The 26,252-nt window shown below is 27.1% G+C and overlaps 1 protein-coding gene across 12 annotated transcripts in view; it reads right to left on the bottom strand.

The window, feature by feature from the left end:
• Nucleotides 1-26,252, bottom strand: part of mub (poly(rC)-binding protein mub) — a 493,744-nt gene that overhangs the window by 72,684 nt on the left and 394,808 nt on the right. For all 12 annotated transcript variants that reach the window (XM_075376032.1, XM_075376033.1, XM_075376022.1 and 9 more), the window contains 3 exons: nt 19,710-19,940; nt 8,400-8,456; nt 1,770-1,886 (listed from right to left, as the gene is read on the bottom strand). In XM_075376032.1, coding sequence (XP_075232147.1) covers nt 1,770-1,886; nt 8,400-8,456; nt 19,710-19,787 — 252 coding nt within the window. In that variant the 5' untranslated portion in view covers nt 19,788-19,940. The remainder of the gene's footprint in view (nt 1-1,769; nt 1,887-8,399; nt 8,457-19,709; nt 19,941-26,252) is intronic.

Here is a 26,252-nt window from a genome sequence, read left to right on the forward strand (position 1 = left end):
TTATTGACACAATGAAAGAATATAGAGTTGATCAGTAAATTAAAAATTTAATAAATCTAACTCTACAAAGAAATTCTTAAAAACAGAATTTTTAGGTAAAATCAACGATCCTTTAGAAATTAAAACAGGACTGAGAGAGATAGTGACGGTCTTTTCCCTATACTCTTTAATGTAGATTAGATAAAATAATGAAAACATTTTGGAATATTAATAGAACTGCTTTAGGAATTGGGGCAGGGAAAGGAAAAATATGAGTAAATTGCTTAACTTTTGCAGATGATTTGACTTTACTGGCGAATTCAGAAAAAGAAGCAATTACTCAAGTTGAGGATTTGAAAATAATTACAGAAAAACTTGGTTTACAAATTTCCTTTTCAATGGTTTACAAATTTCCTTTACAAAACAAAAATAATGACAAATTCCAAACAAAACAAGAAATGTATAGAAACCAAATTTTAAAAAATTATGTGTACAGATAAATTTAGATATCTAGGTGAAATAACAATCTCAAATGGTTCAGATAAGAAGGCATTTGAAAGCAGAAAAATAGTTTTAAGAGATTGAAATTTTAACAAAAAAATATATACAAGAAAAATTTATCTACAAATGCAAAGTTGAGGCACTATAACAGAGTATTTAAACCAGTATCCCCTATGGAACAGAAACCTGTAATATAAAAAAAATCTAGAATCATTTTTAAAAACTGCAAGGAAAATTTTAAGAATGATCCATGGCCAAAGAAAAATGAAATACGGGAACAGTATTAAATCAAATAAAAAAATTAGAAAATTAAAAAAAAATAAAATAAAATAAAACTTTTGGAAATTTAGAAACCACAGTCCGAAAAATAAAATTAAACTTTGTGTGAAAAAAAAATTAAAATTATAGAAAAATCCACACAGTAAAAGTTCTTGTGAATGCTACAAAGAAAAGAGACTACATGTTCTGGACAGAAGAATGAAAAACACAGCATAGTGAAAGAATGAAGGAATTCTAGAGGTGAAAAAAGGAAAATATTTGCATGGTCCTCTGCAGGCTTGTTAGGGGGGAAAATACACTTTTAACTACAAATCAAAATTAATAAAAATTAAGTAAAATATAATTGTGAAATTCATGAAATGCTTAAAAACTGAAAGAAAAATATAACATCATAACAGAAAAATAAACATACAAGAAATAGCAAGAGGCAATTTTAAGAGAAGTTGCTGACTCAGTTATTAACAAATCAAATATACAAACAGAAAAAAGAGCCATCTAATTAAAAACAAAAATAAACCTGGCAATAGTACAAAGAAAAACTCATGACAATGGTGACTTACCGAACCATGACGCACAGCTGAATTAAAACTTTATATAAAAAAAAAATAGAGCTTCTTCTTAAACAGTAATAAAACAAATCAGAACAAATAAATAACTGATAAACATAAATCTTATTTAAACAATAATTCTTTTGTTTAAGTTATTTACACTGACATCGTTGTCCGTTTTCATATTACTAATTCATACAATAATTTTCCACTTTCTCACACGTGTAACTTATTTATAGCATACTCTGAAATATAGCAATGTTTAATACTTAAATTAACATTGAAATAATTTATATTCTTATTTATGGAGTGAATTCAAACTAGTCATCAATGCTTCATTACTGTTGATTAAACTGAATCATAAGTACAATATTAAAACACTCACATTTTCAATGGTAATAAAAAGAAAAAGTTACAGAAACTCAATTTTTATTTTACTTAAAAATATAGGAGGGAATATACCTCTTCGAATTTCTTGCAAATAAGTGTGAATGCTTTAAAGATGGCATTAGTAGGTCCAGTAACTGTAACAATTCTTTCTGGACAGGATCCATCTGAGATATTTATCTTTGCACCAGACTGAAACAAAAAAAAAAAAACCACCAGATTGAATAATATGTAAATAATGAATAATATGTAAGTAATGAATAAATAATGCAACTAATCATCACTGCAAGATGAAACTTCACTAAAACACTGAAATTACAATAATAGATCAAGCTTCAGTGATCAGAAAAAAGGAAAGAAAATCATGTTTTCATATAGTCTGGCACATGATAATTGAATGGAAATCTGAAACAGAACTTGGTAGAAAAGCAATAAGGCCTATAAACAATGTCATTTTCCTTTTTAAAAAATTACTCTACACTTATATTACACACTGAACTGGACTATAGTTCTGCCAATCGATAAACAGTCGGTCAACACAATTACATTACATAAATTGTAATTCAGAAATACCTCTGAAGAAAAAGGATTAAGTCACCTGCTACAAAATCAAGATCTAGTATAATTTTAATTGTGATGTTTTGTATGTAACAACAATATATTTATTAAATAAAACCGATGTTCATAAAATTAAGTTATATAACAACAGGTACTACCTTAACCCACCGGGTTGGTCTAGTGGTTAATGCGTCTTCCCAAATCAGCTGATTTGGAAGTCGAGAGTTACAGCGTTCAAGTCCTAGTAAAGCCAGTTATTTTTACACGGATTTGAATACTAGATCGTGGATACCGGTGTTCTTTGGTGGTTGGGTTTCAATTAACCACACATCTCAGGAATGGTCAAACTGATAATGTACAAGACTACACTTCATTTACATTCTTACATATCATACTCATTCATCCTCTGAAGAATTATCTAAAGTTACCGGAGGCTAAACAGGAAAAAGAAAAGTACTACCTTAACTAGGATTAACAAAAACGATGATAATCTTACACTGAATACTGATTTAACACATTTTAAGTACTAGGTACCAAACCATTTCATTTTTGTTTCTTTTCCATATTTCCTTATTTTATATTTTTTCTTTCAACCACAAGTTGAATAAACTTGCATAATAAATTATTCTCTAAACTTCATTCTATCCAAAAAGTCCTCTTCTTTCATCCTTAGGTTTGAATTCCCTTTTCTTCTGCTTTATGTATCATTTTTGGCTTTTTAGTTTCCAAACGTTTTTGAAAAGTTGTTTGTTTAGTCTTTTTGGATTCACTTGAATCATGAATCTGCAAAGGAACCGTTGACTCTTCTTAGGATTTTTCTGTTTTATTTTCTAGGCTGGTCAGATTAACTGTTTCAATTTGCTATAAGATAACTGACCTGAATAAAGTATTGTAACACTTCAATTTTGCATTAATAGAAAGATTCTTTTTGTTGTAAATTTCTTTGATTAGGAAATTTAATTTTTCAAATTTAGATTTCTGAAGTCTGTCCGGTTTTTATTGACTCTTTCTCCTAAATATTTAAATTTCACGGTATAGGATGTAGAAGATATTTCAGAACAGAACAGGAATTGGTCTAATTAAAGTGCATTAAACCAGTCAAATGAACGATGATTATAAAAGTCTAGATAAGAGACTCCTTAATGTATAAACATATCATAACACAATCTATTAACAGAATTAAACTTACTAATTATTTATTGTATAATTAAGCACATTGTATTTCCCTGTTTTGAAATTCACAATAACTAATATTTCTTGAAGAGAAATTAATTTTCAATTAAATGTCACTTAGTCAAAAATAAAAATTACTAAATAGGATGATATATCAAAAAATATAAGTATAGTCAAATTACTCCACCCTTCAGAATCTGCTTCTGTACACAAACTTTTTAATACAATATACAAATAAATTCTTAAAAAAAAAAAAACAACTGTTAAAGGAATGAGACAATTAATAAAGAAATAATAGAAAAACAGTTTCTTTGTTAACATTTCTAAAGCTTAAAATAAATTGTTCTACATCATAAAGAAAATGAACAAGTACAAGAACATTGTTTAATTCCACTAACTGCAAAATTCAATGAAAATTCTAAAAATGTAATATAATGGATTCTTCATAAAACATTTATTTAAGCTGAATATTTTTTATATGGTGTATGTAATAAATTCATTGGTGAAGATAAGTTTCTGTTATAAGTTTACCTTACAAATATACTTTAATATTACTAGCCTAATAAATACAGAGTATATGAATGACTTTTTCAGAATAGTGCTCTGCAATATCACTTGATGGAAAAATTTGTTTAAAAGCATGAATTTTATCTAAAACATGTTTAATTCAGAAAGAGTGAACCTTATAAATTCCTTGATAGTGGTTTTAACATATTATACGATTAATTATTTTTCCAATTAATACCAGTATTCTTTATAGTTAACAATGACCAAAATAAAATTTATTGAAAAATTACACTTAAATACAGTCCAAAGATTTTTAAGCATGTTAAAATAACTAAATTTAAGACATGTTACAAAATGGTTACTTAAATCACATGAAAATTCTGATGTAAACCGATTTTCAGTCTTTAATTATTTCTACCCGATTTTCTTTTCTTTTATGTTTTGACCTTATAAACATAAAACACATTTGGAAAGATGGGTGTATTCTATATTAACAAACTATCAATTATAATTATATTTTTTTTAATTTGTAGAGGAAACACTGGTGGTTTCATTATTATTTAAAATATCTTTTAAATAAATAATTGTAAATCACAGAACAGCCTGATATAACTTTTTTTTTATATTCAAAATAATTTCTCAAGAAAATAATTTAATAGGATAAAACAAATAATATATAATCCCACAATCCTGAGAGCCTCAATAACTCAACTCATGACTTGCTGACTTCCATGGTAGAGTGGCAAATTCAAGCAAAGTATTTTTCATGTTACAAAATTCTCATTCCATATTCTCACACACAAGCTTAAAGTTGTTTCTGTGAGGGAAACACCCTCTTTAGTGGTTTCTGTTTGTATATCTTTTCTCATTTTTATTAATATGCCAGTTTTTTATCTTTATGTTTTCTTGACAGTGGTTTTTTTTCATACAGGCAATATTTTATGTAGCCTATCCAGATTTTAAAGAAGTATAAAACTAAAAAAAATGAGAAATAAGACAAAAGATTAAATATACAACTTACTTTAAAAACCAGCAATGATGACCAAAAAATATACTTTTCAAATGTTTAATGTTTTAAGTTTGTACCAAATTATGGAGTAAAGAATGTTGCTAGCATTTTGTTTAGCTGTTTAATTTCACATTTCTAAAAAAACTGGGATAAAAAAAAATAAAAATTTCTTTAAAATAATAATTTAAATAATTGAATAGCTTAAGTAATCAAAATAATGAACAACTTAATCATTTTAATTAAAGTACAAAATAAATGGATCTAGTTGCAAAGTGACCAAATTTTTGACTTAACTTAAAAATGAAACTATCAACATATAAAAAAAAAAACAAAATAAATGATCAGTTATCATCAAAAATAATTTTATTTCCATAAAAATCTTAAACAAAGGTAATGAATTTTTAAATAATTAATGAACAAGAATGTAATTTTACATTTAGAAAAAAATTCTAAACATATTAAAAAAACATTAAAAATAGAGTAAAGTGGTAATATTCCATAAAAAATAAAATAAAATAAAAATAGTAATGATAGGTTAATGAAAACCGCGAGATTCTAGTCTATGCTCTGTTCTGTGCTTTTGTGTTGACACTACAAAAAAAGTTATAATCTTGGAAAATATTTCATTATTTTATTTTTCTTGAAAAGTATACAAAGATGGGAGATACACGTACAAATTTAACAGCTGTTTCTAAAATAAAATTTGCAAGACTGCATATGCACAGTACAAAGAAAAATGGATTAAAACTAAACAAAAAGGAAAAATATGATTTAATTAACAATTAAAACAAACAGAAATAATTTGTTTATTCAAATCCAGAAACTGGTCTAATCAAGAATTAAAAAAAATTATTTTGTAGATTATCATCTTATCTTTATATTTAATAAGGATTATCTAATTTATCAACATATAAACCACTCTGTATAAATAGATATTGTGAGTGAGTCGTAAACGTATACAAGTTTCTATACTCTAATACAAAAATAAAGTCAGTTATATTATGTTCTTTTCTTATATTATGTGAATAAAAAAACAACAAAATTAATGTTCACAGAAAAAAAATTTAAAAAGAAATGTGCTTATAAAACTTACTTCCAATATCTATTAAATCTTATTAACTAGGCCGATCAATTGCAGTAAATATCAAAAATAGCAGATAATGGAGCAGAGCACAGTGCATGAAACAGGAAAACAGGATTGTGTTATTATCTCTTGTCATTCTATTCAATAAGCAACATCTGCAAATCTCTATTTCATTCACAATGTCAAATACAGAGAAGATATGGTAAGGAAAGGATGGGAGGGACAGATGAAGAGGTATGAAATGGGAGAAAATGAAAATGATAAAAGGAAATCCAACTGAAGCAAATTCAAGTAGATAAAAAAAGGAAATACAGTGGTATCAAGGTAGAAGTAAGAAGGAACAAAATAGTAAATGGAAGATATATCCCTGATGTGTGTGTGCACGTGCGCGCGTGTAACAAAATTGAAAATCAGCCAAAGAACAAAAGAAGTAATAAATTCAATCAGTCTATCAATAAATCAATATCCTCTTTTGTTACTCAGATACTGACTGCTATTACATTTTTTTCTGTTACACTAAACTCATCTAGATTCTTGCTGACCAGTGACAATTCAATTGAGAATAAGCTTTAGTAAAAGTACTAAAAGTACCTACTGCAATATATTAAATCTTGTTACTAGAGGAAAAAAATATATATATATATATATATAAATACAGGAAAATTATTTAGTGTGTATATATATATATATAAGAAACTCTTCACCAATATACATAACATCAAAATACTATTTTTCAGATTATACTAAGATCGGAATTATCAAAAACTGACGTACCATGAACAAGAAATACTAAAAAAAAGCCAAAAGATTTTTTATAATTATTATACATAATTATATAAGTAGCAATTTAATAATAAAGAATGTAAATAGAGTATTGAAAATGTTGATGTTAGACGCTTTTCGGCAGCATTCTCCTTTATCTAACAATAAATCTCTAACACCTCTTTCGCTACTGTCAATTTATCCTACCAATGGTCTATATTTGCAATCAGAAACTGCTGTCTTCATTTTTGTTTTGAATTTATATTTATTAAAATGATAATATTATACATTTCACTTCAACTACACGAACATGTTGAAATTAATCTTTCTTAACATCCTTTACACGATCAACAAAACTATTTTTTTTACATCCAACCTAATACTTTTCAAAAAGTAATACATTTCAAACAGTAATCTTTAACCTAACAACATTTTTTTTGCAAAATTAATCACCAAAATGAATGAACTTCATTTCAATTCTTATTCTAAACTAGACAACTGAAATTTTTTGAAACATACTGTAGTTCTTTGCTCTCTTTAGTCATCCAACATTATCAAACATAAAATATATTTGATTGTTATCATCAATACTAACTAGAAAGAAATATTTTTATAAAATTCAGCTCTTTATAATGGCTAGTATGGGCTATGCTCCTGGGAAATATGGTACAGCTACAACTATCACTTTGTAGTTCTATCAACAGGATCTTTCGATGACTTTTTAATCCAGGATCTGTATAGTAACCACTGCAGTGGGTGTGCTTTTTTCAAGATAAAATTGAACCTCTAAAACCTAAAATTTAAAAGATTGAGAACTAGAAAAGAAAAGATCCAGAAAACCAGAAAGGAACATGTGAAGTTTTTGAAGTGTGCTGAAAGAGAACAATAAATATTAGATATCAAAAAAGTAATCATTAAATAAATAAAAACATTTAACACTAATATTTTAATTAACACAGGTTAGGTTATATCTTTATGTTTTTAATTCAAAAAAGAAGTGAAAGAGTAAATTACTATGAATAAAAAAAAACATCATAATATTTGTTGCAAGATAACTGAACAACAGCAATGATGAGATGAAACTATTAGCATAGAACACCACAGGGCACACGCTTTATTCTACCTAGATACAAGCTGCACAACACACAGAAAATACAGATTCTATTAAACATAACAGCACCAGTTACCTAAACTAACGTGTATGAAAACATTCAGTGGAATGTATATTAATATCACTTTTTGTTCTTTCTTCTAATACAATAAAGAAAAACTGGTAGCAGAATACATGCAAATTATTATCTGTGTCAAGAGTGGAATCCGAGTTATGATGGACCTGTCCAGAAGTAACGATAAATAAATTAATTGATTATGTGTGTTATAGGTTATTATTGTGTGTTACAGGTTATTTTCTAGGTTAATCGATTAAGATAAGCACCATAACAACAAATTTATTACAGACACCAACTATATCACAATTAAATTTATTCCATTTAAAACAATATCCATCTAAAAAGAGGATGAAAGAATTTTATTCTTATTAAAAAAAAAGAAGATAAACCCTAATTTTTTTTTTACCTGACAAAAGCACTAAAAAAAATTTATAAAAACTTACTTCTTCACGAAATCTTTTAACAATTTCTCCTTTTCTTCCTATTATACTTCCAACTTCCTATAAAAAAAACAAAAAAAAACAGTAAGTCAAATTTTATACATTATCCATCAAATATAATTATAATTTTTGTTTAATTAATTTTATTTAATATTTCTAAATACAAAAATAATATTACTTCAATTCAGCTGTAAAACTTTGGTTTCCTAGTAAAACTTGAGCTTAACATATTTTTACACAATTTCATTACTGAAACTTTCAAACCAAGACAGAGAAATTGTTGTAAAATAAAGGAATAATTGCTCTGTCAGAGCACAAATAGAATATCTATATGAAATCTGTTTTAGGGTTGTATCAGCAAATATATAGACAGTTACAATAAAAACATAAATACATATAGTGAAGATGCAGGATACTGTGAAAATTAATTAGTAGAAATTAACATTTATCTAATTACTGTGTTTTGTTGGTTTATATTTGAAATAATATTAAATATATATATACATTTTTAGACTCCTTCTCAGTCCAAAACAGTAGCTGTTCAAAATATTTTTACTGTACATAACATGCACAAAAAATTAAAGGGCAATTTTCCTCACCAACATTAATTGGTCAAACATTTTTAGAAATATCATTTTTTTATATGCATATTTTTCAGGGAAAAAAATATATGTATTCCCGGTGAAAAATTAAAAACACAATCTTCTGAAACAAGATACAAGAGTTAAAACCTTATATACGAAAATCTGGTGTACTTTCTGCATGGATGTGAAACAATTTTATGAACCCAGTAGTTTCTGTTATTAGCAAAATTACAAAGAAATAATTATACTTATTAGTTATCTTAGTCAAATTTTTGTGCGATTTATTTAAATTACAATTAATCAATACAAGCAGAGTACAAAAATTTATTTTTTCTACATAAAAAATAAAATTATCTACATAAAACAATAATTAACTACGCCAAAACAAAATAATTAAGTACATTAAACATAAAGTATATTAAACAATTAAAACATAAAGGAGATCATACATTTCATCATTAATCCAATTAAAAAGTCATAAAGCTTAAGAAAAGAATTATAAAGTCAAGCGACTAATGAAGACAAAAATAAAACATTCAAACATTTAGCTCGACCCAAATTGTTTGTTTTTAATGAATTGATCTTATAACCCTGACAAATCGAAACTGGCCAAGACTGATCTGATCTGTTTCCTTCTCTATAGAAGAAATTCATTTAGTATAAAAATAGTAACAAATAAACGATAAACTGGGTGATATAGTACACACATCTGCTGTTCATCAGAAGTGTGATTGTAACACAAATGCAACACTACATAATTGATGCAATCAGACCAAATAAAAAAATTGATATAGAGCCAACAATATAAATCTTGATCTATAGTAAAGAAAAAACAAAATAAAAACTTTTGCGCTGACTGAAGACAGTCCAATAACACGACAGAGGGAGGGAAATCACTTAAATCTAAAGGCACTTCTCCAGCATTCACCTCAATAAATGATAAGATACATTAGAAGAATGTAAACAAAATTCCTCTTTCAATTACCCTCACTGTGCTACATACACATAATAAATCACTTCACTTCACATAATCTTGATTCAAGTATACTTTTTTTTCAATGCACAATTGTAGATGAAGAAATGACAACACATAAACAACAAAATGTGAAGCTTCATAACATCAGGTGTACCATGACATAACTCATCAATATAAATTTACAGAGTTTCTGTGAATTGTATTATTTCAAAAATGGTTTTTAAACAACCTTTTGTATTATAGAATTCAGCACATAAACAGTAGGTTTTAGTGGTTGTTGTGTTTTAAGCCTCACATGGGGAAAGTGGATAAGTGGCCTACTGAAGCCTGTCTTTACAATTTTGGTTACAATGGAAAAACTGGGACATGTAAGACAATATTTTCTCTAATAAGATATATTCTATGGATAAGATGTTACTGTATAACACAGCATTATATACATATTTGCATTTATATAATAAACTTAATGCAAGTTTAAAAAGAGAATTGTTTCACAGATTTGTTGAAAAACTGTATCTAGCAATCTTTTCTAGAAAAGTATTATTATTTAATAGAAGAATTTTTTAAAAACTATATCAACTTTTATCTTATTTATGGTTTCCTTTGAGAAAAATATTTAATCTTTAGTACATCATATAGTTTTTAATCTTAGATTTAAGATATACATGGCCTGTCATAACAGACAGACTCTTTGTTTTATAATTTATAATGAAGTGCAACAACAACAATAACACTATGCAACATATTGACAGCAATATCATAAATTGTTATCATTGAATTAATATTTATATTTATAATGCTGCAAAATAAATGTCAATTAATATTAATTTGACCTAAAAAAAAAGGTATACATTATTGCTGAATTGATCTATTTTAAATGTTGATCAGGAACAACCCGAATCTAATTCAGTCTTAATATTTAATACAAGAGTTTGTTTACACATGTTATTTCAGTATTTTTTTAACAAAGGAATATAATAAAAAATAACCTTATCATGAAATTAAACCTATTTGTGACCAAAATTTTGCACTGTACTTTGTACAGATGTGTGAATAAATTTTGTTATAAATACTGAAAAAAAGATCATGTTATGGAATGTAGCAACAAGAAAGAAAAGGTTTCCTTTAAAGCATACCCTACAAAATCTCTGAAAAAATTATTTTTATGCTGCAGGAAGTTTCTATGAGAATCTCACAAATCAGTTATAATTTGGCAGAGGAATGACCAAGGCTGCTGCTTATCACCAACACTGTTCACCCTTTATGTCGAGAAAGTGTTGAAAGAATATTGGATAGCCAAAGGGGAGTAAACATAGGTAGGAAGAAATATAAATTGTGTCAGATTTGCTGACGATCTGCTGATTGTAGCTAAAGATACTTAAGACTTACAAAAAATGATAAAAACATTGGGAGCAGGGATGAAGGAAAATAAATGTGAGGGAAAAAGTTACGAAGGTGAACGAGAGGGAAGATATGGATGTTGTAACAGCAGAAGAAAAAACTGAACAAGTAAAAAGATACAGATATCTCGGGGCAGTACTAATTGTAAACTGGAGGAGTAAAGAAGAGATTAATTGTGATGGCAAAGAAAGCCTTTTTTAGAAAGAAAATCCTACTCCGCAGCAACATGGAACTGAACCTGAGAAAGAGATTGGTAAAATGCTATGTTTTTGAGTATACTTTTGTACGGTAATAAAACATTGACACCGGGGAAAAAGGAAAAACATAAGATCGAGGCTTTTGAGATGTAGTTCTGGAGAAGGATGGAGAAGATAAGATAAAATAGATGGACACAGTAAGTAATATACTAAGTTTTAAGAAGATTAAATGAAGGATTGAACAATATTGGTGACTATCAGAAGAAGGAAAGGAAACTGGCTCGAGCATAAAACTAAGGGAAAAAGAATACAGTTCTTGCAAGCATTGTTGAAGGTGAAAAAAGAAAAGAAAATGTTGAAGTTAATAAATTACATAAAGGGTAGTGAAGGTTATGATGAGATGGAAAAAAGTATGGTACAGAAACAAACAGAGAACAGTAATGCCAGAGACTACCAATAACAGAATACCACAAGATGATGAATCTTGTTCTTTTCTTTAGAACTGTTACAGACTACTATTTATTTGAAAACAAACCCTGAAGCAATATAGAAATTCGGCATAAAAAATACTTTTCACCAATTTTCCCAGTAGTGCATTTTTCAGGTTCCATAATTCAGTTAAGAGATCGTATTTTTAAAATATTTTAAACAATCTTTATCTGTTAAAATATGTTTTTAAAGTTTCCAGTGGTCAGTTACAATATGGTAAATCTGTTTAAAAAAATGCAAATTTGATTTTTTAATGTGGGTGTGTAAAATATGTTATTATTATTCCCCTTAATGAGACACGTGAACTTGAGCCAATCATGGCTTTACTTCCTTCTTCTCTTTTCTTTTCTTCTCAAAACCACTTCATTCATTCACTATGTTTCTTTTTCCTCTCCTCCATCCATCTTCTTCCTATCGTTTCTCTTATTTGCTCCAGTTCAACTTTCTTATTTCTAATTTCACCCCTAAATTTCCTTCTGTCCTTGATTAATTCTTCTGAGATGTTCAGTTGTTCCATGTCATCTTGTATTTCTTTCATCCAAATGGACTTTAATTTAACTTGCCTTGCCGATGTTGAAAATTTTCTGAGCGAGTCTATCTTCACCCATTCTGCATAAGTGTCTGTAGAATTGTAGACATTTTTTCCTAAAAAAAGACTGTGTCTTCATTTAATTCCTGTGCGGGTCATTTGATCCAGGTTCCATCTCTGAGGACAGCACCTTTTCTTTGTCTGCATGCAAGACAACTGTGTTGTAATGTCGTAGTTCCACATTGCAAGACACTGTCTTTTTGTTATAATTATTTCATGTAAGCTTCTTTCTTTCTTTTGCTGTTTAGCCTCCGGTAATTACCGTTCAGATAATAGTTCAGAGGATGAATGAGGATGATATGTATGAGTGTAAATGAAGTGTAGTCTTCTACAGTCTCAGTTCGACCATTCCTGAGATGTGAGGTTAATTGAAACCTAACCATCAAAGAAAACCGGTATCCAAGATCTAATATTCAAATCCGTGTAAAAATAGCTGACTTTACTTGGACTTCAACGCTGGAACTCTCGACAACCAAATCAGCTGATTTAGGAAGACGCATTAACCACTAGACCAACCCAGTGGGTTATTCCATGTAAGCTTGTACGCCTTTTCCAGTTTGAATATTCTTTCTGTGTTGGATATTGTATTGAGTCCTGTGGGTTGGATGTTTTCTCCCAAGTACTTAAAGTGGGGAGTTTGTAAGTTTTGCCAAAATGTGTTTGCAGCGGAAATTTTCCACTTGATTTGGTGTCCATATACTGCGTCTTTTCATAAGACATTTGGAGTCCAGTTTTAAAGGATATTTCATGCAGTTTTTCCAATGCAAAAATGGCTTCATTTTTGTTAATATAGCCAGGTCATCTGCAAAGGCCAGGCATTTCAAAGTAATTCTATTTCCTTTCTGTTTTCCAATTTCGATATCTTTGGCTTGCTTCTCCCATTCTCTGATTACCTTCTCCAAGATGATGCTGAACTAAAGTGGTAATAAGCCATCCCTTTGTCGGGGTTCTGGGTAAATTTCAAACGGATTTGAGATTTCTCTCATGAATTTGACTTTTAAGGTGGCTCATGATGATTCCTGGATGATGGCTCTGGTCTTTCTATTAACTCCAAATTCTTGTAGATTATTAAACAAGGTGTAAGATATATATATACATATAAACTATTTTTTGCTGTACATCATACATTTTAACACCACTATTACATTACAAAGAGAGTTTCAATAAACAACAAAATCGAAAACGGATTGTGAAAAAAATTTTTGAAAAAGTTTGAAAATCAATGCACAACACCATAAACATCCATACTCAAAACATGATATTTTTTATACAACATGTTTCTTAAATTTGATGATTTTCATAAAATATTAATTCTTAACAGTAAAAACATAAAGAACAAAACTTTAATAATATAGAGTAAAATAAAAATTTTTCTATTTTGAGGTTGAAAGTAACTCTTCAGAAGGTTTTTTATATTGTGTTATGTATAATGAAGTAAAATTACTAACAGTTCTTGGAAAAAATTAAGTAAAAGCATGCTGTTATAAACTTTATATACTGTTATATACGCTTTGATGGAGATACGTAAGTGATAAAGACAACTTAAATGCTGTAAAGTTAATATTTTGAAAATTCTATAGACACTGAGTACGATAAACATAATAATATTAGGTGACTTAACACTATTCCCAAGTTACTATTGAAAAGCATAATTTTTTTCAAGTATAGGAATTCATCCAATGCCAATAAAGCAAAGGAAAAACATGTGGGTTTTTTAATATCTTCATCACTGAATCGAATACACTATTAAAAATGAACAAGCTATGTCCGTGAACAGCTTGACTCTGTTCATCAAAGAACTGATTGTATAATGAACATCATTACTCTAGGAGAACTCAATACCAAAAATTGTCTACTATACGCCTCATGAAAACACCACCTTAAGAAAAAATGTAAAACAATAGATAATCTGTTCTGCTGAGAAAAAATACATTATATTCACCACCTAAAGTCAGTAGAGGGATATTTCACAAAACAGATGATGAAACAATTACCTACACAGGTAGTTAACATCGACTGATTATTGGATATGAAAGCTGTTGTCTGATGCTACCCAATTAAAGGTATATTTAATTTTAAAGTTCAGCTTTAACAGAATGTATTTTCTTGATCACCAGGATTTAATTCATAATACTATATCAAAAATTATTTACCGATAAACAGTACTATTTTCACCAGCCAAAACAGTCTTTTATGATAAACGAAACATTAACTTTTGTAACAAATAAATATCCATACAAAAGAGTATTAGATATTAGAAAAAAAATACTTGCAATAAATGAAGAAAAAGAAATTGCAATAGAATAAATATAAATATAAAATTAAAATTAAATAAATAAAAAAATAAACATTAAATAAATTACATTAATACATAACAACAGCACTTATTTTAAATGAATAACATCATTTCATAAACAATATATAATCAAAAAAATTATGCATTAGATAGATATCCTATAGCATGACAAATATATATTTTTAGTATTCAACTAAACATAAATTAAAATACTTTCATTAACCTCAATATTTTATTAATCCAAAATTTATCATCCAATATGAATTTTATGAGATCATAAACAAGAAGCAGAAAAAAGTACTAATGGTAGTGTAAAGTAATATAATCTCGAAGTTAAGATATTTTATATACTGAATATTTTTTTTGTACATTTTAAAATTGATGTAAACAACATCCCATGTTAAAGGAATAGATTTTCATGTTTTTATTATTAAAAAAAAAAAAAAATTAATGATAGAGTTAGAACACTAGGAGGACAGGCTTTACTCAGTATACATCTCAATTGGTTTGGCTTCTTGTCCAACCTCTAGGATAGGAAAAGAGCAGTGCCGGCTACCAAAAGGTGCCAGCATGGCACCAAAGATGGAACTGGAATGGCTGATCTTATCTTTATGGCATTTGCCCAATGAAAAAGGGACAAATGATAAGAAAATAAATGGAAGAGGAAGGAAACAGTCAACACAGAGTTCCACTGATTGTGATTGATCAGAGGAGTTCATCATCTTGCCCAGCCCCACTTATATTTAATATACATTGGTGAGTCGATAGAAAAGAAGTAAGATATTTTCTTGTAAATGCAATGCTGTATTTTACATCAGAGAGCTATTATGCAGTCGCAAATTTACCATCTTCTTCATTCTCAATCTTAATTTTCATCAAGGTCCCACAAACAGTTAATTTCTCTTTTTACTTCTTAAAAATTGGGCCTTAAGAATGTCTGAAGAATCTCTTCAGACATTCTTAACTTAAATCATAGTTAGGTTCTGCTACAACATCAAACAAGACACATCATACTTTACAGTTTGAGCAGAACGATTATACACCACAGCAGCCTAATTACATATGGTACCATCAAAAAATTCTCAGAATTAGTAGTGTCTTCTGTTTAAAAAACCAATTGTTACAGGAATATATTTACTTCTTAAGTTGTACCGTTCTTGATATCACATACGATCAGATCAAGTACCTGTTTTTCATGAATAATAGTAAGAGCTGTGCGCCAGTGACATGAAACATAGATACATGCATGCGCGTGTATGTCACCACTGCAGTTCAAGATATCCATCATGGAACAGCAGATTGGTACAACACTAAGTTCATGTTTAATTTAAAACGGTGTCTTCCAAGATACAGAATAATAAAAATAAATATATTTGAAGTAAAAAAAGTAAATAGCATCAAATTTAACATGAGAAGGAAATTAGCTGCAGTATTTTCCATAATTATCTGGACATGCAATACATTTGTCAAAAAAATGTTGCTAGCACAAAGATCCAAGTTTTGTCATGATCAGCCTTTCATGGCATACTGTTAACATCTCTTGAACATTCTTTACAATCTCGCATGGTACAGGTTGAATTTTATTCACTCCCTTACTTGAAATCTACTTTGAAAGGAAAATGATAAAAGCATGTTGATAACATCAGTGCTGTCATAACAAAGCAATTGAATATACTTTTTAAGAGTGGTTTATTCCTGTCTTACTAGATGTAAGACAGTATTATGTTACAGTTACCTACAGTAGAATAAAACAAAAGAAATTATGTAATGAACTAATTAATCTATTCAGTTTTTGTCAAATTGATGTACAAGTATTATAGATATAGAAATGTTTTGAAACTATCTCTAAATTTATTAGACTATAATAATATATGCATGTGTGGGTGCACGCACGCGCACACACAAAAATAGATAATGTAGAAAATAATTATTAAATAATATGAAAGTATATTATTTTAATCTGTTTATATACTCATTCTTTTTTATGTTAGTTTTACTATAATTTCTCTATATTTTCTTTTAGTTCTAATCCAGGTTCTGTCATTATATTCCATGAAAGTCAAGAAAGCAATCTCTGGTATCTATAAGCTTCAAATGAAAATAAATAAATACCACAGATTTTTCTCCTACCTAGGTTTACATTTACACTGACCCTAACTAAGAGCTTCACCTAGTTCACAAAAAAAAAGTCAAATTAAAAATTATTGTTTTAGTTTAGATATCTTCCATAATATCAGTTTTTTAAAAATCCAAATCTTTTCCCCTTATTTTTTTATGTTAATTTACAATCATTACAATTTATCACGTCTGGGACTGAATTGGCAACATGACAAAATTCAGAACAGATTATAGAAGTGAATTTTTATAAGAAAAAAAAATTAAATTACACAAATGAAACATCTTTTTTTCATCTCTCTAGATTACTCTGATCTAACACTAACCAGTTAGGTCAGGATAACTAAAGAAGATGAAAGTACAGATGAAAGTTTTAACACATTTTAATTTATTATTTAAAATCAGTAAATAAATTCCAAGATGACTTCCAAATAAATTCCACAATGAGTAAAGTACAAAAACAAAAATTCTAGAGACACTTAGGTTTGTCAAGATTAATTAAAGACATATGATTCAATCAATTAGCTAAATAAAAAAAATCAGACTCTATTAAAGATTTTCTTTATAAAATGAAAAATACAAAACATTTCTAACTAGCAACGAAAATCTGGAAATGTCCCATTTTTTGAGATTTAAATTCCCAGGCTGGAATTAAATTCAGGGCCAGAAATTTATAAAAAGAAAATACACTGATACCACTACACTATCTGTTACAATGATAATAAACGCAATAAAGTGATGTCATACAAGATCGCTTGGTGAAACAGTTAAGAGGGGAAGATCTGGTTAAGAAATCATTTGAACAAAGATTCAAAAATCTAATATCTTTACAATACGAAGTCACTAGTATTATGTTGCTCTGAAACATTTTAACAAAATACCTGAGATTCAGATTTAACATACTGCCAATCATTAATACTGAAAAATAATATCCACTTCTTACAAAAACAAGGCCATAGAATACTTCTGCGGAACAGTGCTCTTTTGCATTAAACTACAGTCTACAAGGAAGGATGTTATTAAATCGGTTTATAACCAATTTTAAAAACTACGTAATAATTTAAAGTCATCATACCAAATTTAAAAATGTATTAAAAAATTATCCATTGAAAGAACGAGATGGATTTTTCAATAATACTAACTAAACTTTTACTTTCTCTATGTATATATATCATATATGATTTGAAAAATTAGGGCTATTGCAATGCAGCCAGCTAATTAGAAAATTAAATATAATATATTTCAATTATTGCTTATAATTATAAATATAATTAAGTTCGGTTAATTAACGTAGGTTAATTTATTAATTTTGTAACTTGTTTAATTTGTTAAGTTGGTTAAGTAATTAATTAACGTAGATTAAGTTTGGTTAGATTATACTCATAATTTCCAATTAGCTGGTAATTTTCCAATTAGCCGAGCACATTACAATAAGCCTGATTTTTCAATTTGCCTACGACGTATATCCAGTTAATAAGTTTTTAAATGTTTTTCAATTAGCACCTTAAAAAATGGTTTATTTTTTAAGATTTGTGGGTAGTTATGTACTACCCACAAATCAGAACCACTGCTATATTTTTTCACACAATTATTTCCATGTATTTATTTTGTGACCCTATTTTAAATTAACCTATTTTATTATTTATTTTGTGACACTGACAAATCAAAGTTTATACACTGTTTTCCTTAATTCTTTGAAGTGAATTTTAGAGCAACTCCTTTTACTACTGCTAGGGTACCTAATTTCTGATATTAATTATAATTACTAATTAGAATAAAACATTTATATAATTTACTGTCACTGATCTACCTAACTCAATAAACATATTGTGTTTGCAATTCAAAATTTAAAAATTAATAAAAAAAGGCCACCTAATTAATAAAATTAATTTTTTATTCCTTTCCAATTTGTTGTGGGAAGAGAAAAAAAGATATTTCATTATTAAATTATAATCACGTTTTATTCTTTACATTGTACTTCTATAAGGTCTGCACTTCACAATTTTTGTCTTTGTACATATGACAGTGAAGGTTAGAAAAAGGTTGTGTATGTGTCAGTTGACAGGCTTTATTACAACATAGTAAAGGTTTATTGGATCAAGTCAGGTGATGTGGAGTTGCCGTGTATAGAAATGACAGCAAGCAGTCAGTAGGAACAGCTAGCACATCTAAAGCTTCTCAACATCAAATAACATTGTGTTTGCGTATATATATTACATTTTTCCTACATACAACAAAGGATATTTCTTGACAAATAATCACATACAAAGATATTTTTCTCAAAGGAAAAATATTACAAAATTAAATAACAGAAATATTTTTTTCTAATAAACTAGTTTTTTTTTGTTTTTTTTCATAAAGAATGAAATTATTTCAAAATACAAACTTCTAACCAGTTTCATTTTTCTTTTTTACTGTTACATAACAAACATATTGCATCAACCTGTAAGAACACAGACATGAAAAAAAAATATCAGGAACAAATTTTATTTGAACTACACAGTGAAGCATAGATTAGGTTGTACTAGTTTCTTATCCACATGAAAGGAAGACATCTCAAAACCTGAAAAGCTAGTTCGCATACTTATGTAAGAAATTGTAGCCATTTACAATTATCTATTAAAAAATAAACGTTGAGTTATAAATAAAATATAAATTAAGATTACCTTTCCTTGCATAATAAGACGAATGGTAAGAGTAACTGATGGATCATCATTCGGGAATGTTTTCATGTTGTCATCCATGTTTAAGTTATAAATTTGTTCACTTGCTATATAGTAATAAAAGTAATTAAAATTTTAAAGGTAATGAATGGCTCAACTAGTGATGGTAGTGGTACAGGTCACAGGTATCAGTGAAAGGTGACAAATGGCAGCGGGGATTCAGATCTCTTCACTCTGTAACAGAAAAGAAAAATGAATAAATATATTAGAATAAAATTTAAAATACATTAATAACAAAAGTAAAAAGTGAGCAATTATTATCCTAAAATAAATTTAAAACTAAATATTACATTAATTCATAAATATAAATAACATATTAAATTAGATTCCACATCTTCACAAACTGCATCCATTTATTACTGATATAAAAAAATTATTACTATATTTATCTATTTATTACTGATATAAAAAAAAATTAAAGAAATTTAAAACAAATCAAAATTAGTGACGGTTCAGAATAATTTCAAACAAGTACTCGATTCCAGTTCATATTAATTCTCTGAAGAAAGTGGAGAACTGATACAATTAAAAAATAAGAATTTAACTAAACATTAAAAATGCTACTTTCAAGTAAACATCTCTTCAAATAAATGAGTAACTCTTTCATAACAGAGTAACCTGACTGCACACATTACAGATGTAAACTGAATCAAGTTTATTATTATTGTTATCAACCCTTCAAAATAATGATTTTATACTTTTTACAAACCCATAACAATAAATTTTTATAACAACTATTTATATTTTTAAACAATACAAATATTTTTATAATTTGTTTACTGAATATGAACTAAAAGCAACGTTGAAATTTAATTATAAGAAAAAATATTTCACAATGCAAAAAATTATTTTTGTTAAAATCAGTACAAAATTAATTAAGTTAAAAATAAATATTTTCCATTGATCTTCTATGGCAGATATTATTTAAATACTTAAAGTTACAATGGAAAATTGAGGATTCTTTTGCTTTTTTCTGGTGAAATAAGCAAAAATCTGTAGTAAATCATTTAAGTTTCCTTTATATAAATTTTAACTTTAAGAAAGAATTTTTACAAATAAGAGAATAACTAAATGATATTTTGATTACATAAATCCCCCTAAAAATCTCTGATAGTCTGAAAACTGATTTCTTCAACAAAAAAAAGATGAAAAGTACTTTACAGAATAAGAACTGTAACAAAAAACTTTATTCACTAACACTAGATTTTAAAGAAAAATCATTTAATCAAGATAAATCAATTTTTAAAGAAAAATGATTTATTATAAATCATTTTATACTATCATTTATATGATAGTATATGTATTAGTCTATAGAATAATAAGATCCGGAAAAAAAAACAGGAAATAGCAAGTTCCTGATTAGAATCATTAAAAAGTTTAATATGAATCAAATATTATGAAAAAATAAGGCGATATGGAGATTTTTGCGAGAATTAAGAAATGGAGGTAAAATATTTAATTAAGAGGTGGAAGAATAAAAAGAAAAATCAGTTCAATATTTTGAAAGACACAGATCAAGATGTATGGATAAAAAAGAGAAAACTGACCTATAAATACCATAACATCATTCAACAGTTGAAAGAGTATACAAAATATGAAAAGCTGAAAGGAGCAACAAATAAATAATTAATATATTTTGTTACAACGAAAAGATAAAACAAAAATAAGTAAATAAAAAGTAACTGGATTATCAGCTTGTGTTCGGTGATAGTCATCAACATGAATTAAAAATTATTGGTTTTATATGGTATGAGATTAATCAGTTTGTCTTATTAGCAGAGTCCTAAATAATATGAAATTTTAACTTTACAAAAAAATAAGCTATATTTTAAATTAAAACTTTTTGTTTTTGTACCTTCCCACTAGACTAGAGTTCACTTTTTCTCCATTCTTATCTAAACATGAGAAATAGAAATAAATTAATATTCAAAATAATAATCATAAAGAACAGCATACGATAAGCATTATTTAAAAAAATCACAGCAACACCAGCAACATTCAGGCACTATAATATATATATATATATATATATATATATATATATATATGTGTGTGTGTGTGTGTGTGTGTGTGTGTGTTAAATTATAATAAATAAAAATAAATTGAAAATAGCCTTATAATGACATTTTTTTAATGTTTTTTGTAGAGCTTTCATAACCCACACTATTACTGTTTCAGTAAAAATTTTAAATAATTAAAAAAAAAATACTTTTTATTTATTAAAGATAATTAAGTTATAAATTAAAAGATACAGAAAAAGCTGGCTACATTTAAGTCAATTCTAATTTAAAGTTCAAAATTAATTACTAGCTATCAGATTACTCTGCTATAATGAAATCATTGTTTAATTTATTATTTCATAATTAAATTATTAATTTTATCTTAGCAGAGTGAGCTGGAAGATCAATTAAATATAATTTCAACAACCCAATGATCATGATAAAAAGTTTTGTTCATTAATTACACTCTTAACTAATTTTTTATTATGTACAAGTAAAAATACTTTTAAAGCAGATGATATATGAATTTATTACTATTAACTTCTACAACTGTTGTCTTCTATTTTTGAAATTATAATTTTAGTTTTTTTTTAATATATCTGCACAGTTTTATATTTGTTTGCCGCAGATAAAACCAGACACATTCTTTAGGTCATTTATTAAAACTTATACCAACACAAGATTTTTTGTCACCTTTTCTCACAGTATTTTATTTTGTATGATGATTTACTAAAAACAAAATTTTTATTTTATATAACTTTTTGGTAGGGTATTAACAAGTTATAAGTACTTTTTATTTACAAACCTTTTGTTTATAGCGATATAATAAGTTTAAATATGTAATGATGGCATCATCAGACCAGACAGACAAAGGTAATATAACCAATGATGATTACCTGGATTTGAAAAGAGCTCAATATATAAATCTGTAAATTCTGTATTATGCTTGCTATAATCGATGTTCATAGATGATTTTTATTAATGCACCATTTATAGACACTGAGTTTGTTTAGCAAAATAATAAAATCTATATATAAATAGTAGTGTTAAAAATATAGATTGAATCTTCAGTTTAAAGACACAAGACTTTTTTTGGGTCGGATAAAAATAGACGATTAAAAGAAGGATGAGAATGCCAAATCGATAACATAACAGTCTTCATCATTAATAATCAAAAATAAGTAACATTTTATTTTATGAATAATGAATAATCACGAGTAGATATGTTTACAGAAGACGGAGTCTATCATTCATTACCTAATGGCATCGTACAGCCCGGTACAAGTAATATATTCCCATCGAAATAAAAAGCAAAATAACAAAGCCATTACAATAATGTACACTAAGCAGAGATTTCAAGTTTATTCATCCATACATAAAAGTAAAATAAAAAGAAAAGGAGAAAGTGGAAATAGCACGACAGTATTATTACAATGAACTCTACGAGAGCTTGCTGATTGTTTCCATTTTGATACTTATTCATAAGTGCATCGTAGTAAGAACCAAGAACAGTTCACCATTTACTAGAGTCACCTTACTTTTATATTAATCCATTGGAAAAAAATATGACTACAGCCTTACCATTAGAAATAATGTTCTAGATCATATACTTTTGTAGCCTTAGTAGCGATACAACAAAATACTTTGTAAAAACCTTACAGTCAAATATAATCCATATCATCATACATAAAGAGTGTTTTATTCTATGTGTAAAGGACAATTAACACTACTCTTAACAACAATCTTTTGTACTTAATACAGACAAAAACTGCAACCGGTTTGTGTGTATGCATTTTTTGAAAATCCCAACAAATTGGTAGATAATTTAAAAAATGGATAAATTACAATAAATTTAATCTTAAACAAAAAACAGTAATAAATAAAAAGAAAATCATGAAATTTAAATGTTTTGACAAGATGTAAAATATTCAGATAAAAAATGAACGAGAGAACATTAGAGAAGAAAACAATTGTATTTACTAACAATTTTAAGGTTCCATAACACATAAAAGCTCTGAGTAGCATCCTGTAAGTGAAGATAAAATACCAAAAGTTAAAAGCCACATTAAAACGCAAATTTACTGCAAGGTGTTGCCATTTATTATAAGCATCTAACAACTATAGCAATCAATGCCATCAAGAATTTAAATATATACATATATATATATATATATATCCAGTTTGATTGTTTTGTTTCTAATTAAAGTTGAACTTCTCAAATTTGTTTAATTTTAACTGACATTATTTATATTAATGTTCTCAGAATAAAATTCTTTACAAAGTTAACTACAAATTTTTGTTATTTTATTCCAAACCTAAAAAAGTGTATTTTCCAACAAAACTTTCTTATGTTTTACCTTGTTTTTCTTAAAACCTAAGTGAGATAGAGGTCTGGGACCATTTTTACTCAATTTCTTGGATAAAAAATAATACAAAAGCACCAATTTACCATTGATATGTACCCCAAACAATTTAGTACAGTTTAATTTCACAGAGGGAACAGAAAGCAAGGGTAAATGTTTAAACAGCTGAAACTCACAAACCGTTTTCTTCATTAGAACTTTTGTTCTTATTTTTGACTATAGAATCATCTTCAGAGAAATCGCCATGCAATTTGAAATCACCCTGTCTGTATACATTAATTTAAAAAACACGTGCGCATAAATTTAAAATCAAGATTAAGGTTGTACACAGATCCATGAATAAAACAGAATCCACAGAGATGTAAAAATGTTATTAATTATATTTCATACTACAATAGATTCTCAAAATGTAGAATTAGTAAAAGGAGAAAATAATATTAATATTTTCTACAAAATGTGATTTTTTTTGGTAGCAGACAGACTGTAGCCTTTTCAAAATTAGGTTTCTTCATCAAAAGATCTCAAAATTTTTAACCAACTTTAGATTAACCTCTTTTAACATAAAAATATTTTTACATACATGGTTTGTATCAAAATAAATCAAAGATATTCTATTCTAAATACATGGTCTTTAGACTCTAAAAGGTACGACCAAAAACTTAATAAAAGTTTGCAAAAATTACAACAAGCTTTGCAACAACAGAAGCTTTTGGGTAAAAAAAAAAGTAATTCCAATAATTAAAGATAGAATAAAAGTAGCTTTTAATAAACTGTAAATTACTACTTTTATCAAACATAACTTTTAGAACCAACATTTATGCAATAAACTGGACATTTAACTTTAAGCAGAAACCTTCTTATGCAAACGAGATATAATTAAATAAAAGACAAATTTAAACAAGGGCAGTTTCTGGATACATCTACATGATTTTTTTTTATAAATACTTTTACATATTTTTCTATTTGATTTAATATTTATAAAAATGTCATTTTTAAAATCCTTGTATTCCCCATACTTAATTTTGTAAGTTTCACTAGAAATATTCTTCGATAGACCAAAATCACTAGCGCGTGGACATGAATAAATAAAAATAAATGAATTTGTTTCATGAATAAAAGAATCCATAAATAAGTTATTCATATTATTAGCATATATGCTATGTTCTTGCATTTTAAAATGACTTAAAACTTTTTAAACTATCCAAACCAAACAATTTTTTCTTCTTCAAGGACCAATGATGAACGATGGATATATTCAGTGTTTGTTTTTCCCTGATAAAAAGAGCTAAAAGATCATTTTAACAGTTAAATTTTTTATTGAAAGTTTTGAGTAGTTAAAACACTATGTAAAATATCAAAAATAAAAAAAATAAGTGAAAACGACTTATGAAAGAATTATATGTATGCATAACTTTCCAACATCATGCATAGAATATGTAGTCAAAAACATCACTTGGAGGGATTTACAGTAACCAAATTTACTTATAGTTTTCTGTGAATGGAAAAATTCTGATCAACTTTTAATAAATCATTTATTTTACTTAAGAGAATTATGCTTTAACTAAGATTCTTTTTACTCATACACAAATTTCAAAAAAAAAAATTGGAATAATTTCAGAAAATTAATATCTTGCAACTTTCAAAAGATTCATGAAAAATTTTAAAAATGAACAAATAAAATGTTAGTTAAATGTAAATAACTAGTAATCTGAAATCAAAATAGAAGCCTATTTTGCACCTAATGGTGCAAATAAATTTATGTATCCTATGATACATAAATTTATTTGCACCATTTTACGATTTCAAATGTTATGTATTAATAATATATTCAAACTCTGCTAACAATTACATTAATTTTGTATAAAATAAAGACTACAATTTGGTGGCTACATAATTCACATTTCTTTACACGGAGGATAGATGAGTTTAGTGGTGGCTACTGTGGCTAAATATTTTAACAAGCTAAAATTTCACATACGCGCACTTGCGCACGCGCACACACCTAACTGATGATAGATGTATCTAATTTAACAATAAGTAAATCTAAATTTTCAGATTTCAAAAAAATTAATTTAATTCATTCATTTGTATGCATTTCATAATGTTGTACCTACTTGAAATCA

The sequence above is a fragment of the Lycorma delicatula genome, chromosome 9 (genome assembly GCF_047948215.1).
Source record: "Lycorma delicatula isolate Av1 chromosome 9, ASM4794821v1, whole genome shotgun sequence".
NCBI lineage: Eukaryota > Metazoa > Arthropoda > Insecta > Hemiptera > Fulgoridae > Lycorma > Lycorma delicatula.